This window comes from Neoarthrinium moseri (assembly GCF_022829205.1).
Source record: "Neoarthrinium moseri strain CBS 164.80 chromosome Unknown scaffold6_Wmoseri_CBS_16480, whole genome shotgun sequence".
NCBI lineage: Eukaryota > Fungi > Ascomycota > Sordariomycetes > Amphisphaeriales > Apiosporaceae > Neoarthrinium > Neoarthrinium moseri.
In genome coordinates, this window is record NW_026055120.1 from 563,589 (window position 1) to 577,962 (window position 14,374).

Here is a 14,374-nt window from a genome sequence, read left to right on the forward strand (position 1 = left end):
ACCACCAAAGGAGACGGAGCCACGAGATACTTGGTTTTCGACGAGGCTTTGGGTCCGGAATACCACGAGTGGCAATCAATCACATAGCTGGGTGTCCAAGGAAGCGATTTGGTGTCGCGATATACCCGAAACCCGGGATGAAGATATATTCAATAATGGGTCGGGTCTGCGCTTCGACCGGTATGTTATACTAGTGCTCTGAACGTCAAATTTACGTGGCCAAAGTTAAAAGCACTACTGTCGACTTTACTCTGGTTAACTGCGAAAACGTTACGTTCATATCGATTACAAATGCCTTATCATCTGTCGTTGTTCTATATGTATCCACTTTTTTGAGCATATCATTATACCTTTTGTTTTCATCTGTCGCTCATCTATCGTTTGCTCCCAGGATATTAACAGATTGGCAGTTCTAATGAGCAACTATAACTTTGCTTGTTCGGCTCTCGAAAGCTGTCGCAACCGGGGCCCAAGCCGGGTCCCATCTCCGTCCATTTCCGGCTCGGGGTCGCCGTTGGTAGGGCGGCGGACAGCCCACTTCTCGCGCAGCAGAGGCCCTGCTTTGTCCTCAAAAACATCCGCGATATGCCGTCCAATAATGGGTAAAAACTTGAAACCACTGTTTACTTAGGTGAGCAAGAATCAGGAATCATATGATCGATTGTAATGCGACTTACTGTCCTGACCCTCCGGTGGCAAAGAAAAGACCCTTCGTGTCTGGGTGGTAGTCGACCATGAAATCACTCTTGGGTGTATCGTTGTACCAGCACATCCTGGTCTTTGCCCAGGGCCGATTTCCAAATTCCGGCCAGAAGGCTAAGGCTCCAGCTCGGAGATCTCGGTCTGCGTCTGCTGGCAGGAAATCCTGCACAGCTGCATTGTTTCCTACCAACTTGGGACTAGAGATGACGCGCCCGTCCTCCAGTTCGACTTGATTCGAATATCCGAATCCATGCCGAGCCACTTTTAGTTGGTGGCTCACCGGGTCTGGTGGGAAGCAATATAGACCAGTAGCCGTGTTGACCATAACGGGCATAGTCCGCAGGCGCTCTGCCTCCTCGGGGGAAAGCTGAATGTAGGCAAGAGGTTGACTGACTGCAAGGATGTTCTGTCTCATGTCGGGCACCAAACGATTAGTCCATGCTCCGGTGGCCAGAACAACAGTCTTGGCTTGTATGATGCTGCCCGTGGCGGTGCGAACCCCAGTGACTTGTTTGCCCGAGGTTTCCAAAGAACGGACGGTTCCGCGAGGGCCGGTCACAAAGGACACACCAGCTAGGGTGCATCGATTCGCGAGGGCCCGGATAGCGCCTTGGGCATGTGCCCAGCCGGCGTGATCGTTCTGGAGCGTCATGATGCCTGTCAGATCAGCCGTGACGCTCGGATACATCCGCTTGATCTCCGACTCCGACTGGTCAGGCGTGAAGATGTTCATTGGCTGCCGAACCGTTTGATGCTGTCTAAGAGCACGATACTTGGTCACCCATTCGCTGTCAGCGTTGGGGATCATCATGACGTAGCCACTTTCATGGTAGTGATCTCGCCATGCCGGGGTACGCCATTCAGTAATGGCCTCGATGGCAAGTTGCGAATACAACTTGTCTGTGTACTCGGCCCGAACCACACGAGACAGATCATTACTGCTCCCATCTGGGACAGGTGGCATGTATCGATCGAGGACAGTTACGTTGGTATAGCCTCTCACCGCAGTGAGTTCATATGCGAGGCTGAGGCCGAAAACACCCGCGCCAACAATGAGCACAGGCGCATCCTTTGCTGGTAATGTCATGGTAAATCGAACGACGAGGTATATATGATCGATGACATCCAACAATGTCACAAGAAATTTGGTGATATGGCTTTGGTATTAGTTCATATTTGTGGAGGCAAAGGGATTGCCGGACTTTATACACCGCATTCGGCTCAAGGTCGGACACTACGCTTCCATTGGGCATAGCTCGCAACCAGCGCCGAAAAAGATCGGTATCCTAGTATTTTCCGTCCCCTCTTGTAGCCCGATCGAGGCAGAATTTCCGGCTCTACTCTCAGGTGTTATGGGGACAGTGGTAGGTTGGAAACAGATTGCTTATAGATCTCTATCTCTACCGCGGGTATAACCGATTAGTCAGATTGACGGCAGTTTGAGGGTCGAGTTCCCTGCCACGCATGGAGTTGCCATTATGGTGTGCGAGGAACACAGCCCTGCATAGACTTTGTCTAATCGACCATTCGGCATTTCAAGCGTGTCATTACGCAAGACGTGTGATATGTAACCTGCATCTTTGAAAATCATACGACAGTATAGACTATTTCCTCTCCTTTCTTCCGCTCCCCTTGGTCCCCCAAACTACCTTCAGCCTTTCTCATAGGGAGAGCCTGAGCTTCAGTGAGCCAGAAGCTCCAATCTGCACCCTGGCGCGGCAAAGTTGGCATTTCCCTACGAGCCTCCGCAAAAGCAAGTCCAAGTGCATCGGCATCGGGCTGCTCAATCCATGAAAAGCCGTCCTGCCAATATGCAAATCGGTTTCGGCGGTATGTCCAGGAATAGTCACAAAATCGGTCCTCGGCCAGAGTCTGAATGTAGTGCAGAGCGCTGCCGGGCCACAGCGCAGTAATATGGCCATCCACTTCCGATTTGACTATTGTTGAAGCCCCGAGTCAGTTTCCGAGCAGTGTCCAAGCAGGGATTCTGGGTACTCACACCAACTGCGACAGGCACCGCTCCATACCATGTCTTTCATATAATTTTGAGTGTGCATTGAGAAGTCACCTTGTGCTTCCTGAGTGACATCGAAAGCCTTGACGTTTTCGCGACAAAACTTAGTAATAAGTCTGATAAAATAATCACTTGTGGCTTCCAGAACCCCTGCGGAAACATATCAGCCTCTGTTTGGTCCGGGAATAGAGGCGACTCACCCATGAGCCCTCCATTGGAAATCGGCGTGTTAGGTCCAAGGAAGGTGAGATAGTTCGGGAATCCTGCCACTCCAGTTCCCATGTAGGACACAGGTCTTGATTCCCACAGGCTTTGCAGGTTAGTCCCGTTTCTGCCAACAATCGGGAAACGCGGCCGGAAGCTGGTGTCGAATCCAGTGGCAGCAATGATGACATCGACTGGATATAACTCCGCTTTGCCTTCTGCATCGTTGGAACCAGCAGTAACGATGCCTTCCCGTTGAATCTGCACGATGTTACCAAATCTCGGGTTGACGTTGGGCTTTTGAAGGGCCACTAGATACGGAGCAGACGGATTGATCCGGCGACAGCCAACCTCAAAAGATGGTATGAGCTGCGCTTGCAGGTCCGTACTCTTGATCAGCTCCCGCATATAAGCATCATATTTCTGGCGCATATTCTCCTGCTCTGGCGTCCCTTTACGGAAAGCAGAGAACATGCTGTTGAAGCCGGCCTCCATGCCTTTTCGTACAAACAGCGAGTGGGCTGGGTCTTCCCGAAAGCGACGCATGTCATCCTCTGTATACGACGGATTATCAAGCGTGCCTGGGGGCAGGCCAATAGGGGGGCAGATCCAGGATGGTGTTCGAATGTAGACATCGACTGATTTGCAGATTGACTGAATCGCTGGAAGCACCTGTACCGCGCTCGCCCCTGCACCAATGATTGCCACTCTCTTGTCTCTCAGGTCGACTGTATCATCCCAATTCGCAGTATGCAGTATGTGCCCATCAAAATCTGACATACCAGGAATCGAAGGCATCTTGTAGTTATTGAGAATCCCACCGGCGTTAACCAGGATCTCGCATTGAAAAACGCCCAGCGCATCCCTACCAACTTTGACGGCCCAAATGCCGTCCTCCTCGCTCCAACGAGCGTCTGTTACCTCGGCGTTATAGGTGATGTACTTGGTAAGGTCGTGATGACGGCAGACATCTTTGAGATACTGTTGGATCTCGAGCGAATTTGCATAGCTGAAAGCATAAACGTAGTGTTTCGAAACGGTATAAATAGTAAGAAGCTCACAATCTAGACCACTCCGAGTTGGGCGCAAATGAGTATTGGTACACGTGACTGGGTACATCACAGGCACAGCCTAAGGAGATCAGTCGCTCAATCACGAAAATGCCGATGCGACTGAGTCTTGGTTTACCTGGGTAGCGATTCTCGAACCATGTGCCGCCCAGGTCCGAGTTCTTTTCGAGTATACGAAAATCCACATTGTTTTTGAGGTACATTTTCAGCTTATATGCTTAGAAACAACACTGTTAGCATACGTTCCTGAGACCGAAGTAGCCATTATTGAGTACAGACTTACCCATGAGAATGCCGGATACCCTACGGTCGTCACACAGAAGAAATAATTAGCTAGCATTGACTGATCCGAAGTTGGCAAATGCACTCACCCAGCTCCGATGATGATGCATCGAATTCTTCTCGAGGCACGAGCGTTCGGCTCGTTACCAGTAGATTCCACAGTCATCTTCGGCTTCTGATTTCGCTGTTCAGGTTCCTCTCTATTCTTTTTTTTTTTTCCAAAAACCAATTGGTTGATGTTGCTGTCGTTGTCGCTTTCGTCTGCGAATAAGCTGCACACGATCAAAAATCTCCTTATGTGGCGGTCTTTGAACTCGGTATCACGGGGTTTGCCGCACTCTAATTTCCCGCTGCTTGTTACAACCACTTTGCCCAGAGTGTGCGATAAGATACTGGCTTAATGACTAATAGACGAGGTGCAGCTAGCACTTCCGGTAACGGCGATTAAGCTAGTGAGTACTAGGATTTTCCGGGTTTCCGTCCCCATATGGTGCCGTCTGGAGCGAACCCTCTCCTTCCGCCCGCCTGCCATGCAGTATGTAGCCTATGAGTCCTATCTATGACTGGCGGTGTTATTTAGTATGCATCAAGCGATAGTCTCTTCGATCATCTTATCTCTGTAGATAGTTGTGCAGTTCGCTACTGGGCAGTAGCTACCCCACCATATCCGATTAGTGGACGGGCCTGGTGCACGCGTCGACCATTTCGCGGATTACAGCCCTGAACTATTCATGCTTAAGAAAAACCAGCTTGATGAAGCCCAATTTAAGGCTGCAATCCAGGTGGCGTAGGAGGAGATACCAGAAGGTGTCATCCGGAGGATTGTCCTTAGCATTGAGGCTAGGCTCCATGCGGTGATTAAGGAAAAGGGCTGGTATACGAAATACTAATAAGCTCGTTATTGGCATTAAAATGCATCTATTAGCTTGATCCTACGGGCTATAATGGCGGCGTTATGGCTAATTGAAGGTATGTAGTTGTTGAAGAGCGCTGTAGATTTAGTGCGGTGGACCACAAACTTTTGCGCTCTGACTGTAGACAGTGATGGTGATGGTAATCTCATCACAATGCGATGTTAGGGAATGCTGAGCAAGAGTGGGTGTAGCTATACATTAATCGAGTAGGACTAAATAACACTACCACGACAGCTGCTCTGATGGGCCATCACATGCCCCGGCGTCCAACTTCATACAGAAAGCATCTTCCTCCATGAATCTTCCCGTTTTCATTGCTTGAGATGGCTGAGGTGACGCTGGCCAGACATCGTGGCCCACGGATTCTTCGTGTGCACGGTGTGCCATGACCAGATCACGCACGGTCTTTTGGAAGAATAGTGGTCCCTGATGATCAACGTTAGTCAAGATTCATCACTCGCTTGAAGAATAGAATATCACTAACCTTCTCCTTCTCAGGGTGAAGCTGCCCATTAATGAATATGCCACCTTCCAAGTTCTTCTGTGCGCCATTGCAGAGATCTTTATCTTCTTGGAGGACTTGTTTGTAGAAGTCATTTATCCTGGCAAAGTTCTCATCTGTAGTGTCGTTGCGGCGGAAGACGTCGTACTCCATTTTGGTTTTTCCGCTGCTCACGGGTATGCAGCGCATCATGTAGAAGAAGTCGGGACTGAAGAAGATGTTTAGTACCGTTTCGGAGTCCAGGAATGGTATACGTACGTAATGGTGAAGCATGAGTTAGGAAACAGGAAGCTGCTGCAAACAATCATTGTCGTGTCGCTTTCGTCCTTGTTCCTGTTCCAATGCTGTATGTGACCGCCCTTGGTCTCGACCCTATATACAGACAAGTCCGCAACAGCATTCACCCCTGGATGACCGGTTGCACAGTGGTAACATTCATTATAGTTATCTGCCAGTGTTTTCCAGTTATAGTCGCCCTGCATGGACCACGAATGGTCATATCTGTAATCTCGTATGAGGTCGAAATGCGACAGGCGAGGCTGGGTGTCAACGCCCTCAAAGTCGTCTTCCCAGGCAATGGTAGGCTTTCCGGCTTGGAGGTTCACCCATATGAACCCCTTGGCGTCAACATGAACGCTGATGGGGAGGAGGGCATGCTCAGCCTTGTCAAAGTCTGGCACGGTGTCGAATCGAGGAGCCTTGGCCAGGTTGCCCTTGTAGCCATATGACCAGCCATGGTATCTGCACGACAGTATGCTAGCGCTGCCGCTGTCTTGGGTCACAATAGGGAACGCGCGATGGCGACATATGTTGTGAAACCCATTGATATTTCTGTCACGATCCATGACTAGAAAAAAAGAGAAGCCCGCTTCGGTGAAGGCAACGTAGTCGCCAGGCTTTTGAAATCTCAGACTATGCGTGAGTAGAATCCACTTGCGGGAGAAGATGGCCCGCCGCTCCAACTCATACATGGCAGCAGAACGGTACCATGATGCCGGTAGAGCGCGCTGTTGTTCTTCGGCGGGCGGCGTTTGGACCTGTCTAGAGTCTTGCTTGTTTAGACCAAAGTAGTTAAGCATTGTAAGGACGGTGAAGAGGATCTGAAAAAATACAGCATCAAGTTTAGTTTGAGGGGTGGCAGACTCGAGATCCCTCCCTTCTTGATAATATTTTGACAGACCAGCTCTTGATAAGTCTTTGGCGACAGCGAGTTAACCACGAGCGACTTCTCCCGATTCCTGCATGTGGCCATTCGCAGGAGTACATAAACTCCAGTGCACAGACCAAGTTTCCGACGACATAGCAGACACTTTGAGACCGTCCCCACTCTTTCTTAGACTCCACATGGACCCCTGGTTCTCCTAAGTTGACCTTATCGTGGTTGGGTTGCCGGTCATGGCGACGTGTAATGAGCCGGCCCGGGAAAGATAGCCCAGGTCAGGGGCGGGGATAGGACTGTCCGTCATGATACGTACAAAGCGGAATTCCGTGCAAGCAAGGCGATCCAGCGAAACTTGATTCACATAATTAAGTCATCTACTAACTACATGTGGTGATCTGTAATCGAGAAGGCCAAGCTCATGCCCATCATTGGCGTTTCAGCAACCAGGCCGATGCTGTTTCCATCAAGCGCCTGACATACTGCATTGCAGTTAACCTTGTTGAAGATTGCCCGGGGTACGCCACCACAGCATCCCAGATCTGTACGAGTGGCCCGTCCACTCCATAAACGGGATCCTGCCTCGGGATCGGTACTGCAGCAATCTCTTCAAACAAAGAATCGTTTTTGCCCAAGAGTCTTTTGCCATACTCGTTGCGCCATTTCGGCGCTTCCTGGGGGTAGACGCCAACATATCTGTATTGTTGATCTGCACTGACCATTTTATCATCCGCGCTGGCAGAAGCGTGTGAGACGCCGGCAGGTACCACGATTACATCTCCCGTTTGGACACAACATCTGACGCCCACCTCCTCAGAATCGGCGCCACCCGCCCCAAAGATTAGTTCAGATTCGCCTTGGAAAACGCCTAAGACAGTCGGGTCAGTTTCTAGACATTGTGATCGGTCCTTCAGCAGAAACACAAACCGTAACATTCATGTGTATTCGGATGGAAGTGCTTGGCAAGTATAGCACCCCAGGTACCCTGTCAGTGTCAACTCTCATAACTGTTATAATGTGTGAAACGACCCACCCTCCTTTCCCAACCATTTCGCTCGAGAAATTCCTTGGTGCAAGCTTCGTCATGGGGCTTTGGAAGCACATTCCGGTAAATTAGCACAGGGAGCCGGTTGTTTGGCGAATAGTCCGTAGACAGTATGTAGTACTTCTCCGGTAGAGTGAACATCGTGGGGTTTCGAGCACGGGCCAGGTTAGACGTAATCGTGAGCGTATTGAAAGTGATGCACTGATGTTCCTTGACAAGCTAGGTTGGGCTGCTTCTGGTCGGGATATGATAGTCTACGATCACCAAGACGATTCTGGGTAGATCCACCTATAAGAAATAGCGATTAGGCAATAATCACACAAATCGATGGTTATGACAAGGCCAGGCTCACGTCGCGGATATAACGGATGTGATATTGCTGAGAGACAAGCGGGAACTGGCAAAAATCTCCGGATCTGGTGAATCATGCACGCGATGTGCTGGCAGATACCAGCCAGCAATAGCAACGAGATCTGCGATGAGGTGGAGGCCGCCTGCGCTCCGTCTTCAGGAGAGCGACCGAACTCTGCGTTCCATCAACTGAGATACTGATTCCCGGGGCAGCCTAGCTCTCAGATAATGGAGTGCCGATGTCGACGCTAACTTACCTCTGGGGTATTTTTTCCATAGGCGATACGTTAGTGTGGGTAAAGGTGGAGCTCCCACTACCAAGACACGGAATTTGCATTCGACGCCAAAAATTCCGTGCTATACACGACGCCTCCTGTCCTTGGCCCGCCGAGATCCACATGATAACAACGCGCGCGATGTTCCGCACCCCTGCAAGTACCCGACTACTTTAGATTAGACAAAGGTTACTGTAGACCCTTGACATTCAGTCGGGCCTCTACTTTATCGGCCAATCATTGTCCACGCAATACCAAACTCAACTACGCCTGTTACACGACCGCACCGGCGAACAATGCTCTCGAAGCAATACGCAAGCTATTTTTAATCACAAGTCCAATATAAAACAACATCGCTGCAAGATATCCGACACGACAGAAGATGTTGTGACCTACGCTATCTTCAAGCCCTCTGCACCGAGAAACAATCCTCCGCAATGTCTTCCAGTCCAGATCCCACAGCTATCCAGCATGTGCCAAGCCATCACGACGCAAAGCAGTCATTAGACAAAGATGTCGACGCTGGCACCGTGCTCTCCGCCTTGGCGGAAGACAACTTGCCAACAACTACACGGCGAGAAATATGGGCGTGGTACGCATACTACGTTGGCTCCAACGGCCTCTCGTTGTTCAATTTCGGACCGACCGCTTTTCAGAATCTACTTTCCCAAGCTGCGCCCACGGATACTGGCGTCCTTCCATTTGCGGGTCGCGAGCGAGATGTAAACAGCATCGTCTTACTCGCCAACGGCATTTCGTTTGCAATCCAAGCTGTTCTGTTCCTTATCATCGGCGCGTATGCCGATTTTGGTACTGGACGGCGCTGGATCCTTCTGATCTGGTCCGTGGTCGCATACGGTGTAGGGTTCGCCTGGCTGGCAGTCTACGACGCGAGCAAGTGGCAAATCGCCACAGGCTTGTATATCGTGGGTTTGATTGCCTATCAGATGACCCTCACATATTGGACTGCGGCATTTCCTTCTTTGGCCAGAAATACCAGTCAGCTGAAAGACGCTACCCTACAATATCAGGCGGGAGACATCACGCAGGACGAGATGGATCGCAAAGACGAGACAGAAAGAAGCCGACTGAGTAATATGGCCTTTTATATCCAATCCGTCGGAGAAATTGTTATACTCGCCATTATCGTGGGCATCATGTTTGCAGTCAAAGTCGACGCCAGTCCGGAGAACAACAACTGGGGTCTATCAGTTCTCATCGCCTTTGCCACCGCCTGCTGGCTTGTTCTCTCGATCCCTTGGTTTTTCCTGGAACAAAAGCGACCTGGTATGAAGATTCCCGAAGGCATGAATATCCTGACAGTGGGGCTGTGGCAGTTATACCAGGCGCTCGTCAAGATTTGGCGCCTCAAGCAAAGCTTAATCTATCTGGGAGGCTATTTCCTTCTCGGCGACTCTCTCAACACGACTGTCACGGTTATTGCCACGCTGCAGAACCAGGTTGTCAGCTATGACACGCTGACATTGACCTACCTTCTCATTGTCGGCATAGTTTCTCAGGCTGCCGGGATTGGCGCCTTCTGGCTCATACAGAAACGCTTCAACTTGGACGTCAAGGTAATGTTCAGTGCGGTCATGGTCTCCATAATTATACTGGACGGATGGGGCTTGATTGGCAATTGGACCGACAAATTTGGCTTCAAAAATGTCTGGGAAATCTGGTTGTATCAGGCTTTCTATGGGCTGTTCGTGTGCCCATGGTACAGCTACTCACAGATCATGATCAGCTCCGTTACCCCTCGGGGGCATGAGTTCTTGTTCTTCTCTGTCTTCAACATTATTGAAAAATCATCGAGTTTCATCGGGCCGTTGATTAGCAGTGCCATTATCGACGCTTCGGCAGGGCACAACAACAATAGCGCCCCTTTCTATTTCTTATTTGCGCTCAGCTTGGTCAGCGCTATATTCATTTGGGTATTTTTGGACCTAAAAAAGAGTGCACGGGAACAAGAGGATTTTCTTATTGCAGAAAGGGCCCGCACGAGGCAATTGCCATCCAGTAGTGTGTCCAAGCCAGCTTCCACATGTTAGGCAGGTGTTTGTAGCGTTGCACCAGTCAACCACGACCAGAAAATAGGGCGAAGCCGCTTCGATATATTCTCTTACGTGTATTGCCATCATAACTATCTGGGAGGTGGTTGCTCAGTATAATCAGGACTGAATGTTCATGGTCCACCTGCAAAGTGACGCCCCGTCAGTTATTGCGCTCGAGAAGGGTTATAAAGCTGAACTCCGCGTCTCCCATTCATACTAATCTGTGTCATCGTTCAGCTCATCAATCAAATCGACGCTTCTTGTTTACGTGTACTACTTACCGTAGTTAGACCTGGTTCAAGTGCTTTGGCATTTAGACTTCGGTTTCATCCATACATCGAGCTTTCCCTTGTGCTTGTTATAAGTCTTTGACGTAACCGTTTCAAGTGATTTAACAATTCAAAATATGTCCACCAGCCTCAAATTGAACCCATGAAAATTCGCTATGATCTAGCCTCTCAAGGGTGCATCTTTGAAAATCTTCTCCAGCCGATTGTTCAGCCATTCCACGTCATCCAAATTCCCAGGAGGACCACCAGCCCAATGGCCCCAAATCGATGGGTAGACATCAAGCTCACCGATACCCGTTTTCATACAGGCAACCTCGTATTCCGAGTCTTCGGGTCTATCATTTAACAATCAGTAATAATCCCTGTAGTAGACTGGATCAAATACGTACGGGAAGTAGAGGTCAGTTTTGCTCGGAAGCACCAGCATCTTGGCCTTGATGCTTGCAAGCGCCTTCTCGAAGTCGCCGTTGTATGGTTCTTGCTTACTAACGTCCCCGGCCTGCCAGGTCTGAAGCATCACCAGCAAGTTCTCCGGATCCTTGCTGAGCGCCCACTTTTCCCAGAAGTCAACCATAAACTCTTCCAGATCCTTGGCTTTGTAGACTTTCTTGAACAACTCCTGCCGGTAGAAGGCCTGAGAAAACCCCCATCCTGCATAGCCACGTCCAAACGCCTTGAGGCCAACCACCTTCTCATCTTCGGACCAGGAGGCCAGCCTCTTTCCCGATAGTTCCATTTTTCTCTGGCTGCTTCCGCTTGAGCTCGTGCCTTTTGCCGCTAGCAAAGCCGATTTGACACCTTCAAGGAAGACTTGATTGTGCGGAGAGGTTCTGGCAGAGCCGCAGAAGGGAACGCAAAAGTCCATAAAGTCTGGGAACTGAGTTGCCCATTGAAATGATTGAGCTGCCCCCATTGACCATCCTAGCACTGCTCGCAAATGTTTAATGCCGAACTTTTCAGTAACGAGACGATGCTGGGCTCGCACATTATCGTAAAAGGAAACATTTGGAAACGGATGAAGATCGGAATTAGAGGGGCTTATCGACTGCCCGTTGCCAAATAGTGCTGGGACAATAACGAATAATTTCTGAGGATTCAATGTCTTGTCGTCGCCGATGAGCCATTCATTGTCGGATATGGCTCCAGAGAACCACGTCGGGTAGAGGACTACGGGAGACGAGGGACTTCCCCACGTCTTGTATGAAAGCCAAGCCCCGCGAAGCAGATCACCATTCTGCAACTCGAAGTCCCCAAGTGGGAAGGATTGCACATTGTTCGAGTTAGAGCTAGAAAGGTCTTTTTCTGTCGATAGAGCCATTGCTAGATCTTGTGATATCAATCTTCCGTTTCTCGAACGTGGATCGAAATGGGCAAATGCGAAGTTGATTTAGGCCAGGTTCAGTCTCCCGCCATGATGTTGGGGACAGCGGGCGGGCGGAATACTAGTCTTATCTATGTAACTACCCGACACATTTTTGGCCGGGTTCCCAGAATGGGCTACGATATCACTATTCCGTACCCACTCCGAACCCACGTTTTCTCGGCAATTGTAGTGTCATTTCTAGCCTCTTCGATATCGACTTTGGAACTTGACTATCTATAGTGCCAGCGAAAATCTCAATCACGCCCGCACCAGCCCCATCGTATTTGTAACAAATCGGCTTGAGACTACTCGATAAGAAAATCATTCAACAGAGGTTAGGCGATAGACAGGAAGAACTGCCAAGAGTTGACAGATAGAGGCATGATGTACAGAATGCTGTAGCCTTCCATAATTCCAGGCTTGTATGAACCTGTAGGCAAAATGCAGAATAACGCGACGTAGTAGAAATGCTAAATGCGACAGTAGTGAACTAAGAACCCATCAAGGACGGGTCACACCCCTCTCAGCGCAGTACTTATCAACCTCCTTGCGCAATGTGTCCCGTTGTCTTATAGCTGCATCCATGATATCCGTGCATGTACTGTCTACTCCATTCTCGCCCTTGACAGAGTCATAAATCGTAACCATTTCCTTCAGAACGGCCTCGAGCTGATTGGGCAGCCAGGTGACGATCGGACTACCTCCAGTAGCGGTAGGGTGCGAAGTACGCTTGAGGATATACTCCCTAGCAAAACACCAATGCCTCCAGCGGAATTCTCGCACCTGGTTCAGCAACTGAATCCAATAGCTCCGTGACTCGTTAACTAGATTCTCCTCCTCAACATTCGTGGGTTTTGCATAGACGGCCAGGGCATAGGTCTTCAGATCGAGCTCCAAAGAACAACCCTTTGCCCATTGCAGGAAGCCTCGGTGGTTAGTCGGCCTATACTCGCGGAAATCCTTCAAGATCTCAGTGAGGGGAGTGACAGGCATGGGAACCTGGAGGAAGTTATCCATCAACGGAACGATGGAGTCGTTTGCCCCGCTCTCGCCGCGGAAAGACAAAGGCTTGCCGTCGTTCAGGCCCTCGTAGACGACGCCGTTGGGAAACATGCTTTGGGAAGTGATGCCGAAGATGAAAGTCCGGAAGCTGGTGTACTCTGTAGGGCGGGACTTGTCCCACATAGTTTCCATGGTTCTGTTGATCTTCTGCAGTGCGCTCAACATAAGGCCCATTCCCTCGTTGAACCTGGTCCGGCGCTCGATGGAGTCGGAAGCAGGCTCAGAAGTGGCATCGAAGGCCTTCATCGTGCCATTGATGAGTGGTCCGGTGTTTTTCACCATGTCAATATGCACAAGGACGAAGCCCGCCTCAGAAGAAGTGGGGTCTAGACCGTGCTCAAAAGCGCGAATAAGTCGCAGGTTGGAGTATTCCATGCCCTTTGACTGATCGGCAAGGTAGTAGTTGTATAGGGCATAAGAGCCGGCATACTCCATGAACGGCTTGAAACCACAGCTGAGTTGAGGTCAGTCAGGTTTCGCGGTGCGGTTAGGCGACAGACATGTCATCGGTGTCTTAGGGTCCATCCCTGCACGGGGGGGTTGAAGTAAGTACTCACATGGCGGCACACTCTGCAATCGGCTGTGCGATGTTGGCTGGCAAAAAGTCCCGCCCAAGACCGTAGGGCTCTCCTTTGATGAACTTGTGATGACATGGCTCAAGCAGGTAGGCGGAGGCCAGGAAGGAGTAGTCTCTGTACAAAGCGTTCTGAAGCGGCAGGTTGTCCTTGTACTTCTTCACAGCATCTGTGAGATTTGGCAACTCTTTGTCGACGGTCTCCCCCAACTTATACTGTGCCAACAGACCAGGCTCGCCCGAGAGAGTCTTAACAGGCATGCGCTGAAGGATGTCTTCAAAGACATCGAATTCCTCAGGCAACTTTCTGATAGGGTCCGCCCTCGGAAGGAACCCTCGGGTCGTTGAGACCATGAATGCAGGGAGAGAGAAATCATCAGGTCGAGTGTCGCCGAGAACCTTGAAAGGCGGCGCCTCAACGCCAACAGAGCCCATGTTAGGTGGAATAGTAGATATAGGAGTGTTTAAATATGAGTGGGAGGTGGTGGGTTGATATCAGGAAGGGAAAAAGTG

The 14,374-nt window shown here is 50.1% G+C and overlaps 6 protein-coding genes across 6 annotated transcripts; 1 reads left to right on the plus strand and 5 right to left on the minus strand.

The window, feature by feature from the left end:
* Positions 1–423: 423 nt before the first annotated feature.
* On the minus strand, positions 424–1,789 carry JN550_002748 (uncharacterized protein; the record flags this gene model as incomplete). The annotated part of the gene is made up of 2 exons (XM_049314078.1): positions 424–619; positions 678–1,789. The coding sequence occupies 2 exons, from the start codon at positions 1,787–1,789 to the stop codon at positions 424–426; spliced, it is 1,308 nt and encodes a 435-aa protein (XP_049175273.1).
* A 500-nt stretch (positions 1,790–2,289) lies between these two features.
* On the minus strand, positions 2,290–4,438 carry JN550_002749 (uncharacterized protein; the record flags this gene model as incomplete). The annotated part of the gene is made up of 7 exons (XM_049314079.1): positions 2,290–2,639; positions 2,702–2,866; positions 2,917–3,648; positions 3,703–3,929; positions 3,982–4,207; positions 4,274–4,293; positions 4,362–4,438. 7 exons carry the CDS (start codon positions 4,436–4,438, stop codon positions 2,290–2,292), a joined length of 1,797 nt encoding a protein of 598 aa, XP_049175274.1.
* A 970-nt stretch (positions 4,439–5,408) lies between these two features.
* JN550_002750 (uncharacterized protein) lies at positions 5,409–8,033 on the minus strand (the record flags this gene model as incomplete). Its single annotated transcript, XM_049314080.1, has 8 exons — positions 5,409–5,612; positions 5,671–5,896; positions 5,947–6,788; positions 6,869–6,926; positions 7,060–7,143; positions 7,331–7,715; positions 7,775–7,832; positions 7,881–8,033. 8 exons carry the CDS (start codon positions 8,031–8,033, stop codon positions 5,409–5,411), a joined length of 2,010 nt encoding a protein of 669 aa, XP_049175275.1.
* Positions 8,034–8,955: 922 nt separating this feature from the next.
* JN550_002751 (uncharacterized protein) lies at positions 8,956–10,569 on the plus strand (the record flags this gene model as incomplete). Its single annotated transcript, XM_049314081.1, has 1 exon — positions 8,956–10,569. One exon carries the CDS (start codon positions 8,956–8,958, stop codon positions 10,567–10,569), a length of 1,614 nt encoding a protein of 537 aa, XP_049175276.1.
* A 453-nt stretch (positions 10,570–11,022) lies between these two features.
* JN550_002752 (uncharacterized protein) lies at positions 11,023–12,180 on the minus strand (the record flags this gene model as incomplete). Its single annotated transcript, XM_049314082.1, has 2 exons — positions 11,023–11,197; positions 11,252–12,180. The coding sequence occupies 2 exons, from the start codon at positions 12,178–12,180 to the stop codon at positions 11,023–11,025; spliced, it is 1,104 nt and encodes a 367-aa protein (XP_049175277.1).
* Positions 12,181–12,726: 546 nt separating this feature from the next.
* JN550_002753 (uncharacterized protein) lies at positions 12,727–14,296 on the minus strand (the record flags this gene model as incomplete). The annotated part of the gene is made up of 2 exons (XM_049314083.1): positions 12,727–13,741; positions 13,845–14,296. 2 exons carry the CDS (start codon positions 14,294–14,296, stop codon positions 12,727–12,729), a joined length of 1,467 nt encoding a protein of 488 aa, XP_049175278.1.
* Positions 14,297–14,374: the final 78 nt, after the last annotated feature.